The 27,097-nt window shown below is 41.7% G+C and overlaps 1 protein-coding gene across 1 annotated transcript; it reads left to right on the top strand.

The window, feature by feature from the left end:
* Window positions 1–10,097: 10,097 nt before the first annotated feature.
* On the top strand, window positions 10,098–14,885 carry bet1 (Bet1 golgi vesicular membrane trafficking protein). Its single transcript, NM_001016442.2, has 3 exons — window positions 10,098–10,294; window positions 12,239–12,295; window positions 14,265–14,885. The coding sequence occupies exons 1-3, from the start codon at window positions 10,166–10,168 to the stop codon at window positions 14,418–14,420; spliced, it is 342 nt and encodes a 113-aa protein (NP_001016442.1). The 5' UTR covers window positions 10,098–10,165; the 3' UTR covers window positions 14,421–14,885.
* Window positions 14,886–27,097: the final 12,212 nt, after the last annotated feature.

The following is a 27,097-nucleotide window of genomic DNA, read 5'->3' as shown; positions in this document are numbered from 1 at the left end:
CCTCCTCATTACCAAGAAAATCCAGGTTAATTATACTGTACTCCTTAGGTGAACAGGAGGCTAGACAGATATAGAGTTAGTTAGACAAGTGGTCTGACAATAGAGGGACCACTATGTTCTAACAACAGCTATTTGGGGGGGGGGGGGCAATATGGGTTTTATACAAAGCAAAAATGTTGTGTGAGGTGAAGGCCCTAATATTGGAAAGGGTTACCTTGTGCCTTCCAGGTCAATACAAATAACAACTGTATGTCAAAATATACCCTTTATTACCTAATTGACATTTTCAGTCTCAGTTGAACTCATGTTTAAGGGAGCTGAGTAGAACCCTACCTGAGGCACTGATGAATAATCGTTAGCCTCACAGTTCAGGCAGAGTAGCAAAATAGTATATTTGTTTCCTAAAATGCAAAAGACACAGATGTTGTTTTGGGTTACGTTGGCTATTACGTTACAAAACACACCCAGCATCAGGTTCCTTTTTGGGATGTTTAAAAGCATTTTCTAGCCCAAAATGTCACCAACACTTGACTTTTATCCATCATCATGCCAAAGAAATACGAGGAGTAGGACAAAATGATGCATTAGTGGGTAACGAGAAGTGTAAGCACATCCTTAAATTACATGGAAAAAGTCCATATTCAGCATTTCTACCCATGATTCCAATAAAAAACATAAATATAAATACATACAGCTAGGAAACACATAACAAGAGAAGGCAAGATGCTTTATTCAGAGGTGTGACAACTGGTGTTACATCTTTAGTCATAACAGAAGGTAATAGATTACAAATGACATTGCTATGTACACAAACAATGCTGCATTCAATTCTACCTGAGGATTAATATTTATTTGACTACCAGAAAAACAAATTGCTGTACCATGTTTAGTGCCGTGCTTGTGCCCTCAGCAGAACCGGAAGTGACAGGGGCCACACAGCCCTCCTGCTTCCATTAACGTTTGTTTGCTGGTGGAATTGGCTGAAAAACTGGATCAATGCTATAGAGCTATTCATGTGCCTCCTGGAGAAAAGCCAGTTGTTTGGCAGCAGAACGCCTAGTTGGTTAGCCAGAATTGTCCTGTGTATGCCACCTTTAGATTCATGTATAGAAGCTAAAAATAAAGGTTTACAGAACTTTCATTCCCAGGATGCTTCGGGCACCAGTTAGACCCTGTCACAATGCTTCTTTCTATCAAAATCTTTATTATTACAGAGCTTCTAAACATGTGTAAGGACGAAGACACATGGGGCGATTAGTTGCCGCGACTTTGTAAAAAAGTTGCGATAACTAATCTGCACAGCGTAAATGCGCGAGCAATTAGTCGCAGCGATGGCCATTATACTCTATGGGTGAAAACTCACCACGATTAGTAGCCGCGACTAGCTTAATTAAAAGTTACGACAACTAATCGCCCTGTGTGTGTTCGCCCTGTAAATCCAGTATGGAGTATAAGTCCAGCTGGACAGCACAAGCCTAGATTTCCCCACAAACAGAGAAAACATGGTGGAAGCAGGTTTGTACACTGTATTCCTACCATTAATTCAGCTGATATAGATAAGGGGTCATTTATGACTGCAAGAGCCGTGAGCAAAGTGCAATTTCAAGTGCAATCACTGTGTTTTTTAACCCACAATCCAGTTTTTTTCCCCGAATATTAAAGCATTTTTGGGGTCCCCGGGGTAGATGTGTTAGACAAATGCAGCGATGTATACATTTTTTGGCACCACTTTCGGCATTCAGCATCTCAGTGACGTGTGCCCCCACGGGCGCTGCTGCTATGACATGAGTTGAGAAAATCACCACAGGCGGCAGCACCCAGAAAAATTACCAGCGGTAGGAAAAAACCTCCCCTCGTAAATGTAAGAGCCAATTTTTAAAATCAGAATTTCATCTCTTCTAGTGCAGAGAGCGCTATTGCTACTATAGGTGTGCCCCCGCACTCCCTTGACCTGCTCTGACACAAAAATACTAAGCAGGAGGGGGCAGCATTGACTGGGCTGCATCAGGGCAGCACTGAGCCATGAATTGCCCTTGGCCCACCCTATACTTTCTGAGCTGCAGCAGTTAACACGCAGGTTGCCCTGCGTACTTAGGTGCAGCTAATCTTTCTTTAGAATGGTAGGCTAGTTGCAGGTGAAATTCTCTTATTATGACGAACATTTTGCAGCCTTTGCATTTTGTATGGCTGATGCTACTTGGAGCTGATTTTGCACCTGTGGATAAATGCAGGCCAAGAATCAGCCCCATACACTGGCTAAGCCTTTCCTTGTGCATGTACCCAGAGCTATTGCAGGCACACGGAACGGATTTAGTCTCCAAAATGTATACAAGGCTATTTGGGTGCCGAAACCACTCTGTCTTCCTGCACCGGGCCAAAGCAAAGGCTCCAGGTACAGGCACAGGGAATTGCCTATACATAGTGACTGCTATGCACTTGTGTTCTACAGTCACTAACTTTGTGTGCCTTCAGCATTAAGAACCTTTTATCCAAATCAAATCAATATTAAATAAATAGCATTTTATGCAGGTATGGGATCCCTTATCCGGAAACCTGTTATCCAGACAGTTCCGAATTAAGGAAAGGCCATCTCCCATAGACTCCATTATAAGCAAATAATTCTAGTTTTTAAAAATGATTTCCTATTTCTCTGTAATAATAAAACAGTACCTCGTACTTGATCCCAGCTAAGATATCATTTCTCCTTATTGAAGGTAAAACAATCCTATTGGGTTTATTCCTTATTTAAATGATCTTTAACAGACTTAAATTGTGGAGATCCAAATTACATAAAGATCCCTTATCCAGAAAACCCCAGATCCTGGATGACAGGTCCAATACCTGTACTTTATTAATTTTGCATCACTTTTTAAGATCAGGACTTAAAGGACAAGAAAAGGCAAAGTCACTTGGGGGTGCCAAAATGTTAGGCACCCCCAAGTAACTTTAATCGCTTACCTTGTACCCCGGGCTGGTGCCCCTGTTAGGAGAGAAAACAGCACCAGCCCAGGGTACCTGTAGCGAGCGCTTCATCCTTCCTACTCGCGCTGCTGCTGAATGTCCGGGACCGGCGCGTGCGCAGTAGAGTGAAAAGACGACTTCTCTGTTAAAGTTCCACTATTCACTCTAATGCGCATGCGCGCGCAGCGAACAAAGAACGAGGAAGCGCTGGCAGCTACCCCAGGCTGGTGCTGTTCTCTCTGAACAGGGGCACCAGCCCAGGGTAAAAGGTAGGCTATTGAAGTCACTTGGGGGTGCCTAACATTTTGGCACCCCCAAGTGACTTTGACTTTCCTTCTCCTTTAAAGCTGACCCTACTTGCTATAATGCATTAGTGTAAAGAATCCATGTTAGCCAGGTATGAGCAGTTGGCTCCCACGCCAGCTTGGGAGTATGGCCATTCCTCGGCTAAAGCTGCAATACACAATGGAATGTAATTGCAAAATTGTATTCTTTTTCATAACTACGGAATCTGGATGAACCATGATGTGCACATTTAGAAAGTGTAACTTCATTAATTTTGCCCCACAGCTTGACATTTGTGCGAGAGTAGGAGGTAGGAGTGGGGGGGTCCTACACTTATTTTCACCTCTTAGGTGATTATGACAAAATGCCTGAAAAGACTTGAAAATCACTCCGACAAAGCCTCTGCAAATTAACTGGCCAGCCCCCTGCCCGGGAGTGAAAGATCTGCATATTTCTTAAAGGCAAGTGCAGACCAACACTTAACAGCGGCACGCTCCTAGCATGATGATTGCTCTATTTTACAGTTGAATTTATTTGCATAACTTATTCTCCATAAAGAGAAGACCATGTTATAAAATGTTCATAGTAATATTATCCAAATGATAAGGACCATACAAGGGTTTGAAATACAAAGAAGATGAAAGCTCCATTCTATACAGTAATGAGATACATATAGGATGCTTTCACCTCACTGTCAGATTTGATTTGAATGAGAGGGGGGTCGGTATTAAATGACAGATCAGGTGAATTAACAAATACAGGGTTACACTTTGGTACAGTAAAATGCGGTTTGTTAATTTGGATTGAAAAAATATACTTTATTATATGTATCAAAAATAAGTCTTTTACAATATGCACTTAGTTCTTTCTAAGAGCACTTCAGAATTGCATGAAGCAGTTGTAGGTCTGTGCCCATACATTAAATTTTCTAGAAGATATAACCGACCTTCCACCTTTGGTCTGTGATCCCATTGCTCCACCTATGCCTATGTCATGAAAATGGACTCCTTTGGTGCTGAAATACTTTAAATGCTATGTACCTGGGCCACTAGCCAGTAGCCACCATGTTTGTTAGCATAGGCACCAAACACAAAAGCAGCATGTAGCTGATAAAGCTCAGTTAGGGCCAAGCAGCCAGGGAGACAGTAGGGGATGCATCTCTGTATAGGGGCGAAAGATTTGGATTGCCACAAGGTAATAAACATTACTCGCAATCATTTTTTGGCTGCTGGGATCTGTGACCCCCCCATGTGAAAGCTGGAAAGAGTAAAAGCATATCATTTAAAAAAAAAAAAAAAACTTAAACATGAAATTGAATTGAAAAGTTGCTAGGAATAGGTCATTCTATAAGATCTGGTTTAAGCATCCCTGCCTGTACAAAGAATGCACCTACTATTATTCTAAGCTCCAGGCCCACTGATTATACTGCTAGAAAGCACCCCCTTTATTCCATGCAGGTGCTCACCTTGTTTATTCTATATGTTTCAGATACACAGCTGGCTCGCTCCATGTGAAATCATAGCTTTCCTTGCCACTTCCATTTGCATAATACTTTGATTTGTTTAATAAACATAAATACTTGCTCATATCTTTGATTCTTGGAATAGATTTGCAACCTAAAAGCTTTTTGGGTTCTTTGAAGTGCTCTGTGCAAAATAACATTAGTTAAGAAAATAGTCTTGCTATGTCTGCTTTGTGAAAAACAAAAGACGGAAAACCCACACAGTGTATCTAAATATTTTCCCAAGTGGTGTAAATATATGTACATTAGACCCAGACCCATTAGACCATGTGGTCTGCTGTATCTTTGTCCCCCCTCCCAGGCCCACTCCTAACTTAAGCTTCGCCAAAAACTAGAGCTGTTGCGGAAGCAGGTAGTATGTGGGCCAGGAGGGGGGGAGGACTATTTGTGCCGGATCCTTCCAAAGATATTTTTGTGGGGGGGCCAGAACTTGCAAGTTACACTGCTGATTTTCCCCTATAATATCTGTTTACATAGAGATTCTGGTTGTTTTGTCAGGCATTTTTTATCAAGCTACACTTGATTGAGTTCTAGATTGAGTGTTGTCTTGCCCACATATACCTAGTAATAGATAGGACAACAATACTAGAGAGTGAGCATAAAAACACAGAAAAAAGTGCAACAATTGGTAGATATTATTGGTACATCTATTAGGGATGTCGAAACTGCAGTCATAGCCAAAAGCTTTGATGGAGCTGTAGTTTATAACAGCAGGCATGTTGGGCACCCCTTCTTACTTTAATTTTAAGCCCCTCAGATTAGTTTTCTATACTATACTATACTTTTCTGTAGTGTCAGGTACCCCAAACTGACTAACTTGGCCCTGGCTGGGGTTTTTGTTTAAATACATTTGTCATCAAAGAAATTATACATAAACTTGTATAGGATCTATTATGCAGAATGTTGGACAGTTGGGGTTTTCTGGATAAGGGGTCTTTCTGTAATTTGGATCTCCATACCTTAAGTACTAAAAAATCATTTCTATAACCTGATAGGATTGTTTTGCCTCCAATACGGATTAATTGTTTTGGATTTATTTAATGCTTCTGTAGCCCACTTTAGCTGTCAGTGCTGCTACTGCTGATACTTTTGGCGCTACAGGAGTCCTGAGCCCCTGCTTACTATGGGGGACAGGTGCTGTACAGTTCAATGGTGTGCCTCCACCCAGGGGTGATACTGTGGGACTATAACTCCCCACCCTGGGAACTTGGTATTATGCAGACTCCTTGACTGGGACTCCACACAACTCCCGGTACCTTGCCCCTCCCTTGGGGTATTAGCTTACCGGCCTGTAGGTGATCCCTTGATAGGAAAGAGCCAGACACACTTGGATATAGTGAACCAGGTGAATCTCTTCAGGGCAGATCTCTCCAGGAGTGGAACACATGCATCAGGGCACCTTCTCCGTCTCTGTTAACTTCACTCTTAGAGAACCTCTCTCCTGTTGGGTTACCCACGGTACTCCCCCCAAGTTATCCTATCTAGAAACTCCTAAGCTAGAACTCCAGCCTGTAGATATCCTCTTCACAGAGGGGTGGTTCCATGACTAAAACCTAAAAGAAAATGTCTGCATGCCCTTTTATACTTTTAGCACATCGCCATCTAGTGATTGCTGTTAACTTGCAGGGAAACTCCCTTTTCACACAAAAACATCTAGGACCACCTTTAGGTGTCCAAATCCCATGAGGCCACCCTCTAGTGCCTGTCTAAATGGGAACCCCCCTAAGGGGCCCAAATCTGGGGATCCCTACACTTATATGATTTATCAGTAGCCAAAATACCAATTTCTTTATGTTTTCAGGAGCAGCTTTTTGCTGTCCCTGGAATCTTCAGGCAGCCAAGTTTATCAGGTCACCTTATGGCACCAGTGCCCCTGTACACAGATACAGTGTAGTAATGATAATAAATAAATCTGCAATGAAAACCTGTTTTTAGAAAACACTGAAATGCAATATTCTCAAAAATCCATTTAAACATTTCCATCAGCATCACTGTGCTGTGCAGCAGCAGCCAAGCTTAAAAGCAATTCCACTTTGACCACCTTCTTGCCAAATCACAATGAAACCGTTTGTGGATTAAGGAAAAAGCGCTTTTCACCCCGGCATTGTAATTGTTTCCTCTATTGCAGCCCTTAAATTGTAAGGTTGGCCCTCAAGCCTCACTGAATCTCAGGCTGATCTCTCACCATGACTGCGCTACCGATTGATTCATCTGTGTTCAAGTGAGGATATTCCTGCAGACTTATCATTTTTCTCAACACATGTGTTTGAAATGACTTTTTGATAGTCTTTCATGACCTTCCTCAGTGTTGATTACTTTTGTGCGGCCGCACGTTGCTCATCCTCGTTTTACTAAAGGGTGCATGTGAGGAAATGCCAATTTCAAGTTGGTAAATGTTATCTTCTCCCATTTCACACTACACCTCCTGGCCTTTCTGAAGTGTTTACTGCCGCGGAGAATGATTGATTAGCTTCCCCTGAAGAGAACAATTCAATCCATTTCAGTTCTCTTGTGTCTAGAAGCATTTTATTCTACGCACTGAGATTTTTATCTATGATATCACAATATTATCTCTATTGATCAAGTGCATTTAGAACAGATTTGCATCTGCTGTGAAGTCATGTTTATTCTGTATTTCAATTTTATGCAAGCTGTAATCATGAAGAGATGTAAATCTGTTCTGTTTCTCCTGTACATTTTTTTTGCCGACAAGATAGCGTTCTCTGTTCATTGCCAATGTCTTTTTATTGAAAAAAGCATATGTTGTAAAGGCATAACGTATAAACAGAATAGCAGATTTTATCTTACCAGCCTAAAGGTCCCCATACACGGGCTGATTCTAGCTGCCGATATCAGTCCCTTAGTCCGATTCGGCAGCTAATCGGCCCATGTATGCCTGACCAATATCTGGCCTGAAATCGGGCAGATCTTGCTGATACGGTCCCCAGACCGACTTTGCCTATACCCGCCGTAATAATTCGATCATTTGGCCCCAGGGCCAAACAATCGAATTAGCCTGGATTCTCCCGATATCGCCCACCCATAGGTGGGGGATATCAGGGGAAGATCCGCTCACTTGGCACCTTAAAATGAACCATCTCATCTACTGGTCCAGAGATTTATTTCCCCTTTCAGACTGAAATTTTGCTTTCTCATTGGAAGATCTGCGCAGTTACAGATTTCCTTGAAAATATATATATAGGAATACAAGTAACAGTAGCACTTGTGTTATAATCAATAAAGTGTGTTTTGTGGCGCACAACCTCAGACAGGGGACTTCCGTGTTTTCTCCCTTGTATATAAATTAGAAGCAAGAATATGCAGCATGCAATACTTTAGAATTGCAAAAAAGTTTATTCAATCCAAAACAGTAAAATACATCACGCAAGAACCTGCACTGCATAAAGTATTCAGCAACGGTTTGGCATGCACTGTGGCCAGTTATCAAGCTCAACAAAACAATGACATTCTACAGGTCTATTATTCTACCGATTAAAAAGCCTAACACAAAAAGTGACAACATTATGGTATCTAAGCAACTGATATAAACAATACAATATACCATACTTCTACTTCCTATGATTTACATTTAAAACTGAACCGAAAACAAATCAAAGCATACTATTTATTGAATCGCCCAATTCATAAGAAATGATATACAGTAGGTCCCTATTCAATCCTTTTGGTGCCAGCAATTGTAACTTATGTATCCACCATACTTCCCTCTGTTTTGAGTTCCCAATTTCCTCTGTGTTTAAATGGTGAAATTCCTCCCAGAAGCATACATTTGGTCTGCATTATGGCCCATGTGTATCATCTGCAAAGTGTAATATACCTCCAAATATATCAGTAAGACTATGGCTCAAATTGCTCCAGAATTTTCTTGCGAAGATTTTGCCCATCGTAATGATATAGAACTTTAGCTTGTATAAACAGGATTAATATTGGATAACAAGAAGTCCTTGGTGTAGAAAGTAGGGAACTATTTGTTTCTCTAAGACACCCTGCAAGTTATGCCCAAACAATAATAAGACTCTCTGCTTGGCATCACCAGCATGGTAGATAATATACCCTCATATGAACAACTTCACTTTTTTAAGGGAGCATAAATGTTCTAGCAAGACTCTAGCTTTGCCCATTATCATCAATTCTTATTTTTCCCCAGGTTATAGCTTCCACTAAATAAGGTGAGGTAATTTTAAAGGATATGCACCTATAGTCCCACCTGAAAGATTCTATGTGGCTTGTAGTTGAATTCAGGTCTGGACTGGGCTTCAAAATAGGCCTGGCATTTCAAGTACACAGAGGCCCCAAACAGCCCCCCACTAGCCCACTAGTGACTGTGGAATCTTATAGCAGCCCCCTGGTATTTGCTGAAAGCCATAGACTGCCAGTAAGGGCCTGACTGGCTTGCACTCTAGTGATTACACCATGACCATTCTCCTTGGATCTAACTATACATTTTTTAATGTTGCTCTCCAAATCACTTCTCTTAGGGCTTTGGCACACAGGGAGATTAGCCGCGACAAATCTTCCTGTTTGCGGGCGACTAATCTCCCCGAGTTAGCACCAGTTGCCATCCCACCGGCGAACATGTAAGTCGCCGGTGGGATGGCACACGCGGCGGCGCGATTTCGGCAAATTGCTGAAAATCAAATCGCCTGCACGGCGTGTACCATCCCACCAGCGACTTACATGTTCGCCGGTGGGATGGTAGTTCGAGGAGATTAGTCGCCCGTGACAAGGGAGATTTGTCGCAGGCGACTAATCTCCCCGTGTGCCAGAGCCCTTAGAAACCACCTACAAATACTCTCTCTGATACTTGTTTCCCCACACTGATAAACTCCAGTCACCTGCTACATCACCAACCCTTCCCTATTGCAAACATTACTTGTCACTACAATGGTCTCCTCTTAGTGGTTACAAATGATATACAAATAAAGCTCAAAGGCAATATTATTAACCAAAACCATTCACCGACCCCACAGGTCTTAGAGTGTGCACCCCAGCTCCCGCTATTTGTTATACACTTTATATATCACAAGTAACTCCCGCCTTTATATTGGGCTGTTGCAAGAAGCCACACAACATAGTTACGGTTCTTATAGCAATAAACTGAAGCAAATGATGAATTATTCACTGGAAATTATTTATGTGTCCTATATAATTGATATTTCCGTATAGAAAATATTATTATTAAAACGCTTCTGACAATAACGAGAATACACGCTTTTTGTCCCTATCTGCTTTCCGTAGAAGCAGTCTTGTCATCACCGCTGGCGGATGCTGAAGTGCGGGACACGTAATCGCTAGTGTGTAGGAGGCTCTGTGCCGGTAGCTGCCTGCTCTTCTGAGCGCTTTCCTTTCACTTAGAATCGGCAGTGGGACTCTGCAGCCATGGACCGGGGCGGTATGAAGCACCGGGAGGGGGGTCCGAGAACAGAAATGAGCGGCTACAGTGTATACGAAGAGGAGAACGAGCGGATGACTGAGAACCTGAAAATGAAAGCCAGCGCTTTGAAATCTGTAAGCTAACCCCTCTAGCTGTTAGACTACAGCTCCCAGAATCCTTAGCTGAGCTGCCTGGCTTGTTTTGATTCAGTAGCAGATCACTAATCATCAGCCTCCCCCTGTCCTGCTTTGGCAGCTAGTGGCATTATCTCTGGTTGGTTTTTAATAAAAACCTTTCGGGGATTTTCATGTTTTACTTAAATATTGTTCACTTATTTCAAAGTGACCCTATTGGGGCTATGTAATAAAGCCAATACATTTGCCCAGCTGCTTTGACCCATAGCAACCAATCAGCAGATAATGTGTTACCTGTTTAAGAGCAAACATTCGTTGCTATGGGTTATTGGACCAGGGAGCTTAGTGCTATTTATAGTTTGGGGTACCAGGCCAGCATCTGGGGATAAATCTTTAGGGGTATTGCTTCTTAGACTGCCATTGGGGCTCATTTATCAACACTAAGATTTTCAACACACGATGACTAATTAAATGTTATGTTTTCATTGTTCTGCCCAGCGCCGGGCCAACCTGGCCATCCTCTCCTGCCCACCCCCCATTTCCATATGAGCACATGTGCCAATTGGCGCGCAGGGCCATGCAGAAGTTGGGGGTAGGAGGTAATGTAGGCATTTAGGCGGTGGGGGTGCTGGGGGGGACAAGGGCCTGGACTTAGGGGTTAGGTGAAAGCGGCACATACCTCGTGCCCCCAACTGCTGTGCTTTAGGCATGTGCCTCTTCTGCCTACCCCTAGTTCCAGCCATGGTTCTACCTGTTACAAGCCAAAAAAAAAGCTAATCAGTGATTGGGTGCCATGCCAAGTGCAGATTTGCTTATTGTAATAAACAGCAGCCAGTGGTCATAACAGTTTTGTCACTGCTTGCCACTAGCTGGGGCACATGGAGCGGTGCCACTGGTCCTCTACCTGGGAATGTGGCTGATTAGACAGTGTATTTTAATTGGGGTGTGCCAAGCTGTAAGGGGCCCTCAGTGGGTCTCTATGTGCTCCTGAAACAGTGTGGTAACAAATAACTCTCCTCAATCCTAGACTCTGATTCGCACAGTGCCTCGCACAGTTCCACATAGTAACATAGCAAGTTGGGTTGAAAAAAGACATACGTCCATCAAGTTCAACCATAATGCCTATATATAACCTGCCTAACTACTAGTTGATCCAGAGGAAGGCAAAAAACCCCATCTGAAGCCTCTCTAATTTGCCACAGAGGGGAAAAAATTCCTTCCTGACTCCAAGATGGCTATCGGACCAGTCCCTGGATCAACTAGTACTAAGAGCTATCTCCCATAACCCTGTATTCCCTCACTTGCTAAGAATCCATCCAGCCCCTTCTTAAAGTTATATAATGTATCAGCCAGCACGACTGATTCGGGGAGGGAATTCCAGAACCTCACAGCTCTCACTGTAAAAAATCCTTTCCGAATGTTTAAATGGAACCTCCCTTCTTCTAAACGGAGTGGGTGCCCTCGTGTCCGTTGGAAGGACCTACTGGTAAATAAAACATTAGAAAGGTTATTCCATGAATTCCAGAACCTCACAGCTCTCACTGTAAAAAATCCTTTCCGAATGTTTAAATGGAACCTCCCTTCTTCTAAACGGAGTGGGTGCCCTCGTGTCCGTTGGAAGGACCTACTGGTAAATAAAACATTAGAAAGGTTATTCCATGTTCCATGACTCTTCTTTCCAAAGCTGTTAATGGTAGTACATGCAAGGGATTGTGGGAATTGGAGCTGACTGCAGCTCTCCCCTAGCCACAATTGGATTGGTACATGTAGTCAGGAGCAGCAGAGCAGGGTATAGTGAGGGACATACGGATACTGCAATAACAATTACAAATAAGTTTAAAACAATTACAAATGCTTGATGTATGTTTGATTGAGTTAGTTATCTGCGAACTAGTAAAACATTTGTTTCTAAGATTAAAGCTGTTTGTTTTTGTTTCCCTGTAGCTTACCATCGACATTGGAAATGAAGTGAAATATCACAATAAAATGTTAGGAGAAATGGTAAGTATGGAGCTAAAAGTTGCTCTGCGTTCCTGCTGTGTAATCTCTGTGCTGCTGTATGCAATTACGTAAAAACAAGGGGGGGGGGGGGTTTAAATTACTAAAAAAATGTTTCCCCCAACGTAGGTGCAGTCTAATAGAGCTCACACTCTGGTTGGGGGAAGCAATTGTCTTTTTTTAAAAAAAGCTCTCGGTGTGGGTGGCCATATTATATAGGGCGTATGTGCATAATGAGCAAGACTCTCTGCTCACTCATTATGTGCATGCGTGGGCCCCAACATGGCTGGCCACACCGGGAGCTCCCTCCCAGTGCTGGCAGCCTTGCGCTGTATGGGGGGAAAATGTTTTTTAAAAAAAATACTGTTTCCCCCATTCGAAGTGCAGACTCTATTTTTTTTTTTTTAAGAAATTTTGGAGTCCCAAGTAACAATTACACTTCCGCAAATTGTCATTCTAAGTTTGTGGGTGAATATTAGATGCAGCTAATATACCAAGGCCATGTATAGTAATACCAGGCAGGTCTACATATTCATTGTCTTGTGTAGAGCAAGAGTTTAATAGAAGGGTGTTTGGGGTTTGTCTGGCTGTGCTTAAAGTTACAAAGGCTGCTAGGTTTGCTGATGTTTGATAAGTAACAGTGGGAAAAGGAAAGTTAGAATGCAAGGCTGTTGGATACATATAATCAATAAAGGCAGACTATAGACAACCCCATGCACTACCCTATACTGATCCCCATGCAGACAAAACAAATAGCTGTAAGTAGTTATAATTGTTATCCTTTATTCATATAGGCCTGATGATAACATGTTTGTACAGCACTTTCCTCATATTGATCATTGTTCCGGGGACATAGAATCTAAGGTCCGTGTTGCAGTTGCACATTATGGCTCTGGCACACGGGGAGATTAGTCGCCTGCGACAAAACTCCCTGTTCGCGGGCGACTAAGGAACACCAGCAGTTAGTTGAGCAGCGTGCATTGCTTTAAAGGAGAAGGAAAGGCTAATAAAGAGTTAATCTCAAGCTGCAGGCATACCTTCAGTCCTCTCAATAGTCTCCCCATATTTCTCCCGTTCAGATGATCATAAGCCTCATAGGAAAAAAAAATGCTGAGCTCTGTAAAGAAAGTTCCCATAATGCCTCACTCCTGCACCAAGGCAAGACCGGCGTACATGCTCAGTGTGTAAGACTATTAGGAAGCTTCCTGCTGATTGGCTCAGATCTACATTCCTACGAGGGTGGAGTTCTTAGCATTCCTGAGGGAGGGGGGAGCAGTTGAGGGGAGAGAGGAGAGAGCTGCACGTCTCTGTCACAGGAAAACAAAGACAGTAAATCCTGTTTCTTTTGACAGAGAACAGTGCAGGATTTCTGTGAGTGCTTATGGCTGTATTTACATAGACCTTTCTGATGAAGCTTACTTAGTTTTTACCTTTCCTTCTTCTTTAACACAGGCCAAATGTAGCCTAACTTACCCTTCCGTTATTCAGTCTCTTTGTTCTGCTTATATGTAGTTAGGATAACCTAACATAAACCTACATATATACATATACATATATTGTGGTAACCCAGACAAACTGACCCATAATTCAATACATAGACTATGAATCATTTCCACAACTACTGCTGTCTTGTAAATATGATCGTTTGTAGAAGTGATTTGTTGACAGAAGGGCCATGCACGCAGAGACAGCAGTCGGATTTCCATTTCCATCAGGAAAGATTGTATTGCTGCTGCTGCTAGGGCCCAACTGTTTGGAAGCACTAACTTAATATATGATACTTTGTATTACTTATTCTCTTTAATTCTTTATTTTGTCAGTTGCTGTGTAACTGTCAGTTTCTCTGCTAACTTCATACATTGATATAAAAGGGAAGAACTGACAGAAACGCAGAACTAATGTGTTATGCAGCTGAGCCCATTTTTCTGGTTTTCTTTTTTTATTAATTATAATTTGTTCTGTTTCTCTTTAGGATTCAGATTTTGACTCAACTGGTGGACTTTTAGGTGCAACGATGGGCAGACTGAAGATTTTGTCCCGAGGAAGCCAAGCAAAGCTTCTTTGCTACATGATGCTCTTTGCCTTATTTGTTTTCTTTGTTATTTACTGGTTTATTAAACTGAGGTGATAGGACAGTCTCTTTCTTAGTTCATTTTCAGTTATGACTTTCCCTGTGTAGTGAACCATCGTTCTTCAGACTGATTGTCTATGAGACAGTGTGTTCTTTAAGGCCCTAATGAGGAATCAGGCATGTTTATTGGCAGACCAGCCCAGGGAAGCCTGCAAAACAGATGGAGGAATGGAAACTGAAACCTTTGTTTCCAGACAATAATTTGGGACCACTGTACAACTGTGAAAAAAAGCAGTATACGGCATTTGCTATAATTATGGAGGCAAATATTATGGACATGTACCACTATGGTTTTTAATATTTCTGGATGAGCACAAAACATTGAACTGCTCCTCAGGCCTCAGCAACGCAGATGCTACTGTTTATGTTCCATACAAAATACTGTTATTTTAAAGTAAATATGTAATAACCTGTGCCAGAATGTAAACTGCTTAGATATTAAACAGCACTTTAACATTTTAACTATGTTGTCTTTGTTCCTCAGGTACTGCAAAATGAGAGTAATGCGCACAGAATAGTAATAGCTATGGGTGCAAATTTAGCTCAAAGGCCAACACATTCAGTAATTCAGTTAAGTGGTCCTTAAAGTGGTTGTTCAGCTTTGCATTAATATTTGGTATGATGTAGAGCAGGGATCCCCAACCTTTTATGCTCGTAAGCCACATTCAAATGGAAAAAGTTATGGAGAGCTGTAATTAGCTATTTTACAGTCACTATGTTGACTGCCAGCCTATAGGAGGCTCTGTTTGGCAGTATACTTGGTTTTTATGCAACCAAAACTTGCCTCCTTACCAGAAATTAAAAAATAAGCACCTGCTTTGAGGCCACTGGGAGCAACATGTTACTCACGAGCCACTGGTTGGGGATCACTGATCTGAATGATTTAGCTTTTTGTTCAGCAGCTCTCTGGTTCAGAATTTCATCAGGTATCTGGTTGCTAGGGACCAAATTAACCCAGCAACCAGGCACTGATCTGAATGCGAGACTAGAATATGAAAAAAAAGACAGCCAAAATAAATATAAGTAATAAAAAAATTACAAAAACAATAATAATGTAGCCTCACGTAATGTTTTTTTGGCTGCTGGGGTCAGTGATCCCTATTTGAAAGTCAAAACGAATCAGAAGGCGGCAGCAAAAAAATGCAAAAACTATAACAAATAAAAAAATTAAGACCACTTGAACAGTTGCTAAGAATAGGCCATTCTATAAAATACTAAAGAAGGTGAACCATCCCTTTAATATTTTGCTATTGTTTTATGCTTAAGTTGGTAATTGCTGTGTCCCTGTCATGTAGCACCCTGGGACTGTGGGGGGTGCCATTGAGAAGCATATGAAGCTTACCATGGTGTCTCTGGTGTGGTACCCAACCTCTTGGTGGTTAAATAAAAGCCACATTGTATCTAGTTGGTTTGCATGAAACATGCTTAAAAAAGCCTTCTGACTTATCTACATGGTTTTAGCAAACTGTAGTGAGGCAGCAATGATGTTTTTGGCTAGTAGTGGCTTCCTCTTTGCAACCCTGCCATCATTCTTGTTCAGTATTCTCCTGATGCTGGACTCATGAACACTGTCATTTGCTAATGCAAGAGAGGCCTTTAGTTACTTAGATGTGAGCCTGGAGTTTTTAAGATCTCCCAGATCTCCTGGAAGAGATCTTTATTGGTCGACCATTGCTTGGGAGGGTAACAATGGTGTTGAATTGCCTGTATTTGCACACAACCTGCCTGACAGTGGACTAGAGGAGTCCAAACTCTTTTTGTATTTTCTGTATATTTTTGTAAACTTGGTGAGCATTAATAAAGGAGGTCCTTAGAAATTTTTTATTATTCAAGCCACTATACACTTCCACAAACCTGTGTTGTTAACATCAGACTTGGATAGTGAAGACCCACATTTCCGTTCTGTTCTTAATAAATAAGCAAGCATTGTATTTTCGATTTCTTTGTTCAATAGGGTTCTTATGTAATTTTAGGAGAAAGAAAACAGTGCCAACCGGAGACCAATATAGTTCTACTCATGCTAATATCCAGTAGGACTCATTTACAATTGCAAGTGCAGTGTGCAAAGTGCAATTCTGGTACAACTTGCCATGTTTTTACCCACAATGCAACATTTTCCCCCAGTGTTGACATAACTATGGCTGCTAATATAATACATAGTAATAATAGTTGATGCAGAGTGAATACATACCTATAGTATGGTGTTCCATCACTAGTGTCCACTTGCTGGACATAAATGTAATAGAACTAGAGCCACGTTTGACCCCAGCAGAATGCTTGCACAGTTAAATGCCTGCTGTTGGTAATGTGGAGAATGGCTGCTGATACTGAGACCAGAGTTTAGATGCCCGGCGTCTCTTAGCTAAAAGCCTTTGGCACCATTAGCACAGCACGGCACTAGTCTGAGCACATTATCACGCATCGGAGGACTGGAAACTGTGCCCCTTCATTAATCTCTCCATTCTGACTAGAGGTAACATAATAATGCAATGATTTAGGCTGCCTATGTAAAATGTCTTTTGTGCAGCTTTGTAGACACTGTGTGCTGAGTGCTGCTAGGTGGGCGTACATGAGCAGCTATTAATTATGCACCATTCTTGTCTGGAAACACGCTAAAAACATTTCAGTTTTTTCACCAACACTGTGATAGGAATTGTAATTATAATTTGTATACATAGAAAAATTTTCGAGGAGACCACAATTTGTGGTGTGTGTTGGTATCACACAGCTTTTAGGGAACATTGCTACTCGCTGCCGCTGTGCTACTGAGCTAACAATTGTGTGTGCTGGCTGATCCCCCAGAAGCTCAGCAGAGCCTGCACAGGGTCAAGAATATATAAACGGAATATATCTACTCATTTGGTGAGGTTGCCATACAAGCGGATCTTTCCCTGATATTGGCCACTCAAAGGTGGGTGATCTCAGACTGATCCAATCATTCAGCCCTCGGCCAGGCAATCAGATCACATTGCCAGGTTACAGGCCATCATAACAAGGACTGCATCAACACAACAAGGCGCTCCTTGTCTCAGTGTGATTTTTAAACCTGGCTGATTTTAGGTCAGATATCGATTGGGTTAGGCCCGCTGAGGGCTCCATAGACAGACCAATTGTCGAGGGGGGGGGGGAGATTTCCTATATGTTAAGCACCTGTGATTACAATTGCTAACCTTAAACCCCAAGCTGGAGCCAGGTTATATTTGACTTTATACTAAAATAGTAAGAATATTTATTTTAAAAGATGCATGTAATCCCCAGAAAGATAAACCACTGAATAACCTTGATTACATTTAACAAAAGAACTGCTTGGAATACAAGTATACTGAGATTGTACTGAAACCAAAAACATCTTCTGTTCCCAAACGGCTCCTAGCAATTCACTAACTGAGTATTACACTGACTATTGGCTTTGAGAAGGGACGTATGTGCTAAACCAAACCACTGTCTATATAAACCGAGACATGGGACAGTGTCGGATTGGGGCAGTCTCACAATATGTGCCCTAAAATAGATGGGTTTGTAAAAAGTTTGTCACCTCTAGGTTTGAATGAGGAGTCAGCCTGCAAAGTTATGTTAATAAAATACTTGTTATTTATATACTTTTTTATGTATTTATTTATTTGTAGATTCCTTTTGGCCAGGACAGTGGAGATTTAGGGTGAAGACACACGGAGCTACTTAGTAGCAGCTACTTGTCACGGCTGCTAAATGCCAGAAAATACCAATACTGAGAATTGCCTCTGCTAAAACACACATAGAGACAATTATCAGTAAATGATCAGCATTAGTATCAGCCACAACAAGTAGCTGATACTAGTAGCTCCATGTGTCTTCACCCTTATGGATGGGAAGATAAAGTTAAGGGATGAGTTTACATGGGTTGTTCTGAGCCAGTGACTATGGTGCGACTTGCACAATATGGTGGGTGAGTGGTTGGGGGCACGGAGTGTTTCTCCTTTTAGGCTAATGTCACACCAGGCATAGGGCGTATATTTTGGTAAGGGTAAAAACGCTTGCTGAAAATACCGCAATACCCCTCATACCTGTGCCTGCACGGGAATGAATGAGATACACTTGGGTGCAGGCACATGTAGCCGAAATATGCATAAAAACGTGAGCAAATGCAAAGTCTTGTGTTTTTATGCGGATATCGGCTACATGTACCTGTGCCCGATAGTATTCCATTAATTCAGCTGCAGGCATAGGTAGGGTTCGGATGGCGATACACCAGATGCCTCATCTGACATTGGTCTAAAATGATTTTAATGTTTTATGTTTGTTTTGCATTGTATTGACTGGCATGCCTTTTATAATAAAGATCGACTTTTCATACATGATACCGGTGAAGTGTTATGGAATTCTTTTCTTGTAATAATAAGGGATGTGTGTGGCACACTAAAAAAAACAATAAAGTCATATTGGAAAGTTGCTTAGAATTGTTTTCTTTTATTAGGCAAAAACGTATTTTTGGGGTTGACATGTCACTTTCCCCTTCCCAATGTTCCCCACTATACACTTGTGTTTGCTGCGTTCCTTTTCTATCTTTCCCCATTGCAGTGTAGGAATTGTCTCAGAATATCCACTTATCTGATTTTTGTGTCTCTTCCCCAAGGCAAAGATGTACAGAACCGTCCTTCAGTATACTGACTGTCACCTAACGCAGTGGTCCCCAACCTTTTTTGCACCATGGACCGGTTTCAAGCAAGACAATTTATCCGGACCGGGGATGGGGGGGCAAAACTAGTGTATAGTATAGGATTTTATTATTTCATATATAATATAAATGTAATTACTACATTTTATATAATGCACTTTATTATTTTTATTACATTATAAAATACAATACAGCTCATCAAAATACTAAATCAGTGGGAGACCTAAACTTCCCCCTGCAACTAGATGTGCCCAGCCCCTTTGCATGTCTAACTCCCACCTAAGTGGTGTCATCCCCTACTGCTTAGTATGGAGCTTTAAGTACTTTGGTCCTTGTTGCGATCAGTAGAAAGCTTCCTGGGCTTTGCATATCTGTTGTCACTGCTGTGTAACATCAGAGAGTTGGGATCACAGGTAATTAAGACAAAAGGTGGGCCAGTTCAGCACAGCCCATGGCCCGGCCCTGGTCCCCGGCCCGGTGGTTAGGGGACCCCTGACCTAACGCACCCTGATTACTTTACAAGAAAATAAACTGCTGTTTGTCCACTCCCAGCACAGTGCGTCTTAGCCATTCACCCGTATTCTGCAATAACCCTCTGGATAGTTTTGCGAAGTAAAAGACAAACAGAATAAAAAGAGATGAGATAATATTGAGGCACAGGTGGGAGTACAGAGTACAACAGATGCACACAACAGGCAAGAGTGGGACATCCTTGGATAAACTGTGCATTCTAATGACTCCAGAGTTTGAAAGAACCAGTCATGCATGGAACAGATTAATACATACTGCCAGACCAGTTCAGGGCCTACCGGGTTTTTTTTCCCAGTTATCCGGAGGGCCAGTCCAACCCTGAAAGGGGAAAAGCCCACTCAGAATTTGTCTTTAACTTGTGTATGATCCGATGTTAGAGTGTTTCAAGGGGTGGAGATAGTGAGGGATACAGTACTGAAAAGAGATGGTGCATTGCGGATTTTAGAGAGAGAGACATCTGCTCTGGATTTATAGGTTTTAGTCTAAATTTCCTAAGGGATTTAATAAGGCGTTAGAGTTGGCTGTGTTTTTAATATAAATATTATAACATCAAAATTGTTGTTTCCTCCTGACAAAGCATGCGTTTGATTGCCGTGCAATCACATTTAAAGAATATAGGTCAATGGTGGTGCTATACAATTTACACTAAGGAATTCAAAGTTAATTAGATGTAAGATTTATACATGGGTTATGGTGCCTGGAGCTATGCCCACATATAGTAACACAGGCCCTAAATAAAATGAAGTGTGTTATAGCACTCCTTTAAAAAATATGCTGTTTCTAATTAGAAAAGGACCCCCTATCTGGAACCCCCAAGTGCAAGTATTCTACATAATGGAACTCATCCCTTTAGGCTGATGCCACACGTGGCGTAGGAAAAACGCTTGCCGAAAATTCAGCCCCACGCCTGCTACTTGTGCCTGAACCCGAATGAATGAGATATGCTCGGTTGCAGGCACATGTAGCCGATATACGCATGAAAACGCGAGAGAATGCAAAGTCTCGGCTACATGTGCCTGCACCCAAGCATATTCCATTCATTCGGGTTCAGGCACAAGTAGCAGGCGTGGGGCTGAATTTTCGGCAAGCGTTTTTCCTACGCCACGTGTGGCATCAGCCTAAAGGGATGAGTTCCATTATGTAGAATACTTGCACTTGGGGGTTCCAGATAGGGGGTCCTTTTCTAATTAGAAACAGCATATTTTTTAAAGCATTTTTCCGCTTGCCGGAAAAATCAGCCCTACGCCACGTGTGGCATCAGCCTTATATGCTAAACCTGGTTGCAGAATATAATTACTAATGGCAGTTCCTGTAGATTCTATAGATCACACTATTGTCTGACAATAGTGTCTATAAGTGGGAATGGGATAAATACACAGTACTTGTTTCTTGTAGAATAATCATTGTGATATTTCTAATGTTAAATTGTCCCTGAGGATGGATAATGGCTTACCATTGCAGGGCAGAGTGCCTTCATACATTGAATACTAATGGTTTCTGCTGGGCTCAGTCTGTGTTCAAGGGAAGCCATGCCAAGTAATGTACAGAACAGCAGTTTATTAACTGTTTAAATGAAAGATCTGAACTAATCACATGTAAATCAATAGGTAGCCCACAACAGTGGCATTCTCTTTCTTCATTTAATTATACTAATACATTTAATTGATATCTGCAGTTTGTCTTCCAGATTAAGAGCTGTCGGCTTTATTAATGCCCCGAGGTAACCGCATGTAGACACTCTGGAGTTCAATATATCTTATAAATGATTATGGGCTTTCATATATCTCTATAGTAAACCAGCAGGGCTATTATTTCCCACTAATTGCTGTGCTCGTTTGGGGGACTCCATATTTAACAGATGCACTTTCAGCGGGAGCTATCTTTACAGAGAATAATAATCTAATTAAGCAATTATTAAGAATGTGTCTTTTGCCTGCGTTTTTGGTATTGCTGCTCATATATTATATATAATGGTTTGGATTCTTTTTATTACAGTGTATTTCCCAGCTCTGTGCTACTCGCTGTGATTCATTCAGTGCTCAGCCACAGGGTACATGAGCAAACATTTTAGGTTTGACCTCATGATGTGCCATTCTCCACCCCCCAAGATATGACCAAGAGATCAATGGCTGTGCTATAGGGAGCCCACAATTTACTTTGAGGAATTCAAAGTCAGAAGTATTGATTTGAGGCGATGCATATACAGGTATAGGATTGGTTATCCGGAAACCTGCAAATCATGGGAAGGCCATCTCCCATAAATGCCATTATAAACAACTAATTCTAATTTGCAAAACTGGAAAACAATGAAAATCATTTTTCTTTGTAATAATAACACAGTACAGTGTACTTGATGGTAACTAAGCTGCATAAATCCATATTGGTAGCAAAGAAATTCTACTGGGTTGATTTAATGTTTAAATCACATTTAGCAGACTTAAGGTATGGTGATCCAAATTACAGAAAGACTCTTTATCTGGGAAACCCTAGTTTCCAAACAGTCCAGATAACAGATCCTATACCTTTATACATTTAGATATACATCTATGGGACCTGTTATCCAGAATGCTCAGGACCTGGGGTTTTCCGAATAAGGGATCTTTCCATAATTTGGATCTCCATACCTTAAAGCAGGGGTCGGGAACCTTTTTGGCTGAGAGAGCCATAAACACCACATATTAAAATGTAATTCCGTGAGAGCCATACAATATGTTTGGCTATGGATGCTGCGAGGAAAGGTAGGGTGGGTCCCAAGGATGCCGGATGTGGATGCAATGCAGAGGAGGGTGTGGCCTGCGCTCAGCAGATAGAAGACGTGTTCTAAGGCTTAGAACACGTCTTCTATCTGCCGAGCGCAGGGGCAAGGTAGGGTGGGTGCCAAGGATGCTGGATGTGATGCGGAGGAGGGTGTGGCCTGCGCTCGATGGATAGAAGACGTGTTCTAAGGCTAAGAACATGTCTTCTATCAGCCGAGCGCAGGCCACACCCCCCGTTATTTTTTTATTAAAGATTTGGCAGCGAGCCAGATGCAGCCATCAAAATAACCACATCTGGCTCCTGAGCCATAGGTTCCCTACCCCTGCCTTAAAGTCTGCTAATCATTTAAATATTACTTTGCCTCCAATAAAGATTAATTATATCTTTGCTGGCATCAAGTAAAGGATAGGATGTTATAAGGGCAATAGCAGAGCATGGAATCTGTTTCCACCCTTTGAAAAATATGCATCTACAAATCCTATACCAGCAAATAAAGAGCTATGAAATTTGCCTCTAGTGAACAGTAACAAGCTCTGCCCCATGCAAAGAGAATGAGACAAGGTAAGGGGGGCTGGGAGTTATATTAATAGGGCATGAAATAGGGGTAAGGCATGGGTGAGTGGAGATGGCACATTGTTGTCTTTAAGTAACTGCTTCCCTTTAAAATTCTGTTCATTCCCACAGCATATGTTTCTGTCAAATTGTCTCTCTTCTCTTCCATTTATGTGATATATTTTAGGCTTAGTAATTAAAGCCTTAAAGCTTAAAGCAAATCAGAGAAAGCAAATGAGAGGAAAGATGGTTCTATGCACCTGGCTTGCAAATAGAAGGATAAAACATTGAAATACTAATGAGCTATGGCTCATATACATAATAGACTATGTTAATATCAAGTATACATTAAGTATATAAATATATATGATTTTTCAGGCTGCTAAATCATTCTCATTTGGCTTGTCTCTGTGGCACAGGCAAACTTGGCTTCCATAAGGCCCTTCAATAAACCATTTACTTGAAAGCAGGATGTGAGCATTTGATTCCATTTGATTTAGCTGTATATTTCAAGCAGGGATCAGAGGTTTGTTTCAGAGACCCAGGCAGAGAAATAATACAACTGAGTCAGTGGGGCTCATTTATAATCCCTGGGCAATAACTCATGGCAACCAGTTAGATGTTTGCTCTAGTTTGCGCTGGTTGAAAAAGACTAATCACTGATTGGTCGCTATGGGTTACTGCCCAGGTGCACATTTGCCCAGTGTTTATAAATGAGCCCCAGTCTGTCCAGTAAATTCCTATCACGGAAAAGGCTCTGTGTTTGTGTTCCTCACTGTATTACACCTAAGCCCGGCATTTGATTTCATTCATATGAGACGCACAAAGTGTCAGCTACATTAATCACAATGTGAATACCATATTCTCAATGGTGCCTTTCCCAATTCCATGTTTCAGTTAGTCACAGGACTCATTTTCATTAGATATCACTGTTTTTCGAAAAGCAGGCAATCACTGAGAAAATCTTCAGGCAGAATTCTTTTAAAACTTTATTAGAGTACCGCCTGGAAATAAAGATACTTTTTAACCAAGAATTCTGCCTGAAGATTTGCTCACTGAGTGCCCGCTCTTAAAAAAACAGTGATATCTACTCCCTTAGGTGAAGGCTCAGCGCTGTGCTCCTGAGGCTCTTTTTCTCTGTGTTGATAGTTGTTAGACACATCTTATAATCTAGCATTTTCATAAGATACACTGGACTTATGAGACCTACAGTGCCTACCTGCCTTGTCAGTGTATCATAGCAGCTGCTGACTGATTTCCTGATATTCTCAAAGCAACAGCTGCACTTTAAGTGAATCTATCAGAAACACTAGGGGGCTGATTTACTAAGACACGAATTCGAATCCGAATTGGAAAAATTCCGATTGGAAAACGAACATTTTGCGACTTTTTCGTATTTTTTGCGATTTTTTTCTGCGCCTTTACGGCTTTTCGGAAATTGTCACAACTTTTTCGTTACCAATACGATTTGCGCGAAAAAAACGCGAGTTTTTCGTAGCCATTACGATTCGCTCGTATCTTGTCGCGACTTTTTTGTATTGAGCACTCTTAAGCAGCGGGCGAAACTTTCAGACTTTGCATGATTTTGGAAGCCTCCCATAGGACTCAATGGCACCCTGCAGCTCCAACCTGGCCCAAGGAAAGTCTCCCATAGGACTCAATGGCACCCTGCAGCTCCAACCTGGCCCAAGGAAAGTCTCCCATAGGACTCAATGGCACCCTGCAGCTCCAACCTGGCCCAAGGAAAGTCTCCCATAGGGCTCAATGGCACCCTGCAGCTCCAACCTGGCCCAAGGAAAGCCTCCCATAGGGCTCAATGGCACTCTGCAGCTCCAACCTGGCCCAAGGAAAGTCTCCCATAGGGCTCAATGGCACTCTGCAGCTCCAACCTGGCCCAAGGAAAGTCTCCCATAGGACTCAATGGCACCCTGCAGCTCCAACCTGGCCCAAGAAAAGTCACCATACTGAAGCTTGAATGAATCCGAATGTTTCGTACTCGGCGCAAAAGCTGCGATAAAGGCGCGACTTTTCGCGCAAGTTTTAACGCTACGAAAAAATCGCAACATTTTGCGCAACTTTCGGAATGGCAATGAAAAAGTTGCGCCAATTTTCCGAAAAATCGCAAAATACCGATCATTACGAAAAAAACGCAATTGGACGCATTCGGCCCGTTCGTAGGTAAGTAAATGTGCCCCTAAGGGTGAAGACACACGGAGCTAGTAGTAGCAGCTACTTTTTCACAGCTACTAAACACCAGAAAATGCCCTGCCATAGACAGTACTGAGAATGGCCTCTGCTAAAACACACGTAGAGACAGTTATCAGTAAATGATCGGTATTGTCTATTTTAGTAGCCACGACTAGTAGCTCCGTGTGTCTTCACCCTAAGGCTAATGCCACACCATGCATATGGCATATATTTTCGCTAGCCGAAAATACGTGCCATATGCGCCATATGCTCCTTCATGTGCCTGCGCCCGATACTCCACCTAAAACTTGTCCTGAGTTGGAACACTCACAGTTGAGTTGCAAACTATCCCTGAGAGTAATATCAGCACAGTAACTATTCATAGGGAGTTTAGAGTTTTCATGGGCGATCAGTGACAAACAAAAGTAAAAATTGTATGTATTTATACTGTTTGAAGAAACAGATTACAGTGATAGGTATATTAAGGTTTTTTGTGTTATCAAATTTTGATTCGGAAGCCGGAGTTCCCCTTTAACTGCAATAGACCACAATTAATATTTTTTCAACTATACCACCCCCCATTTCCCCAAAATGGTTGTGCCCTCGGCAGTTGCCTCTGCTGCCGACCCCTAGTTCCGGCCCAGTGCTTGATAACTCTCATAACGCTCATGCTGTTGCCTTTGAAAAAGAAAAGATTCTACATATATAGCACTGTATCATTTAGCATGCAGCAAGCACATCCAAAAGCAGTTACACAAAGCGCTTATAATAATGCCGTACTGTGAAAATCCAATTCCCCTAATTGTTTACTAGAGAGAATGCATTTTATGATTCTAGCAGGCTGAAGATTAAACTCGGAATGTGAGTCAGCCATTCTGGGAGGAATATCAAGGCAAGATATTATACATCTCTAAAACTGTATGCGCGGCGGAGTTTGCTGTTTCTTAATTTGCTACAGGGATAGCTTTGCATGCCTCACATTAAAGCCTGCCATTCCTATTTCTCCTGCACCCACCTGAGTTTGAGAGAAACCTCAAAGGGCCAAAAGTGAGGGATTATGGGAGCTTCTATGAGAAGAACCTAAATGAGGCATAGATTTATTCTTTTAGCAGCATTAATATTTATGAACATAATAAAAAAAAGTCTTCTCTTCAGTCGATGTTCTGCCAATAAAGGAAAAGATGGGTAGCTAGGAATTTAGCATAGTTGGTGTAATCTTAAAGAATATCCCTGCGCTCTGAGAAGAGAGTTTAAGAATCCATTCCTGTAAGTTACTATGAATATAGATATTATCATGCTGCGTATGTCTGAGCGAAGGGGAGCCCTTTGTTACAAGCACACTTTAATATCCACATTTAAAATCGTTCAAGAGGGCCACATTCACGAAGCTCAGCACTAATATACCCATAGGAACATCACTTTGCATTGGCCACGCAGAACATTTCTCTTTGGTACTGTGTGTATTTCAGATAATTTACTTGCACCTACTTCTGGGCATCTACAGAGCTGGCCTGCTATTATTTTTAGGCTTTCAGCCTTTATACAGGTATGGGATCGGTTATCCGGAAAGCAGTTATCCAGAAGGTTCAGAATTACGGTAATCTCCCATTGACTCAATTTTAATCAAAAAATTTAGATGATAATAATAAAAAACAGTACTTTGCACTTGATCCCATCTAAGGTTTAAAGAACCCTTATTGGAGGCAAAACAATCCTGTTGGGTTAATTTCATGTTTAAATGATTTTTAAGAAAATTTAAGGTATGGAGATCCAAATTATAGAAAGAGCCCTTATCTGGAAAACCCCAGGTCCCAAGAATTCTGGATAACAGGTCCCATACCTGTACTTGAGCTCAGGATAACAATGGAGGTAATGTCTGCTTTATGAGACAAAGTTGCCTTTGCCTACTATAGAAACAATGCAACAGTTTCTGCCCCAGCTACATGCAAATCTTAAAGGGGATCTGTCACCCAAACATAAAAAGCTGTATAAT

Source organism: Xenopus tropicalis, chromosome 6 (genome assembly GCF_000004195.4).
Source record: "Xenopus tropicalis strain Nigerian chromosome 6, UCB_Xtro_10.0, whole genome shotgun sequence".
NCBI lineage: Eukaryota > Metazoa > Chordata > Amphibia > Anura > Pipidae > Xenopus > Xenopus tropicalis.
The sequence above is the reverse complement of the archived record's forward strand: the minus strand, read 5'-3'. Positions and strand labels throughout refer to the sequence as shown.

Excerpts from the sequence above, each read along its gene's own strand:
- bet1 (NM_001016442.2), top strand. The coding sequence starts at position 10,166 with ATGGACCGGGGCGGTATGAAGCACCGGGAGGGGGGTCCGAGAACAGAA. Across the intron at positions 10,295-12,238 it reads AAGCCAGCGCTTTGAAATCT|CTTACCATCGACATTGGAAA; the intron begins GTAAGCTAACCC and ends GTTTCCCTGTAG. Across the intron at positions 12,296-14,264 it reads ATAAAATGTTAGGAGAAATG|GATTCAGATTTTGACTCAAC; the intron begins GTAAGTATGGAG and ends GTTTCTCTTTAG.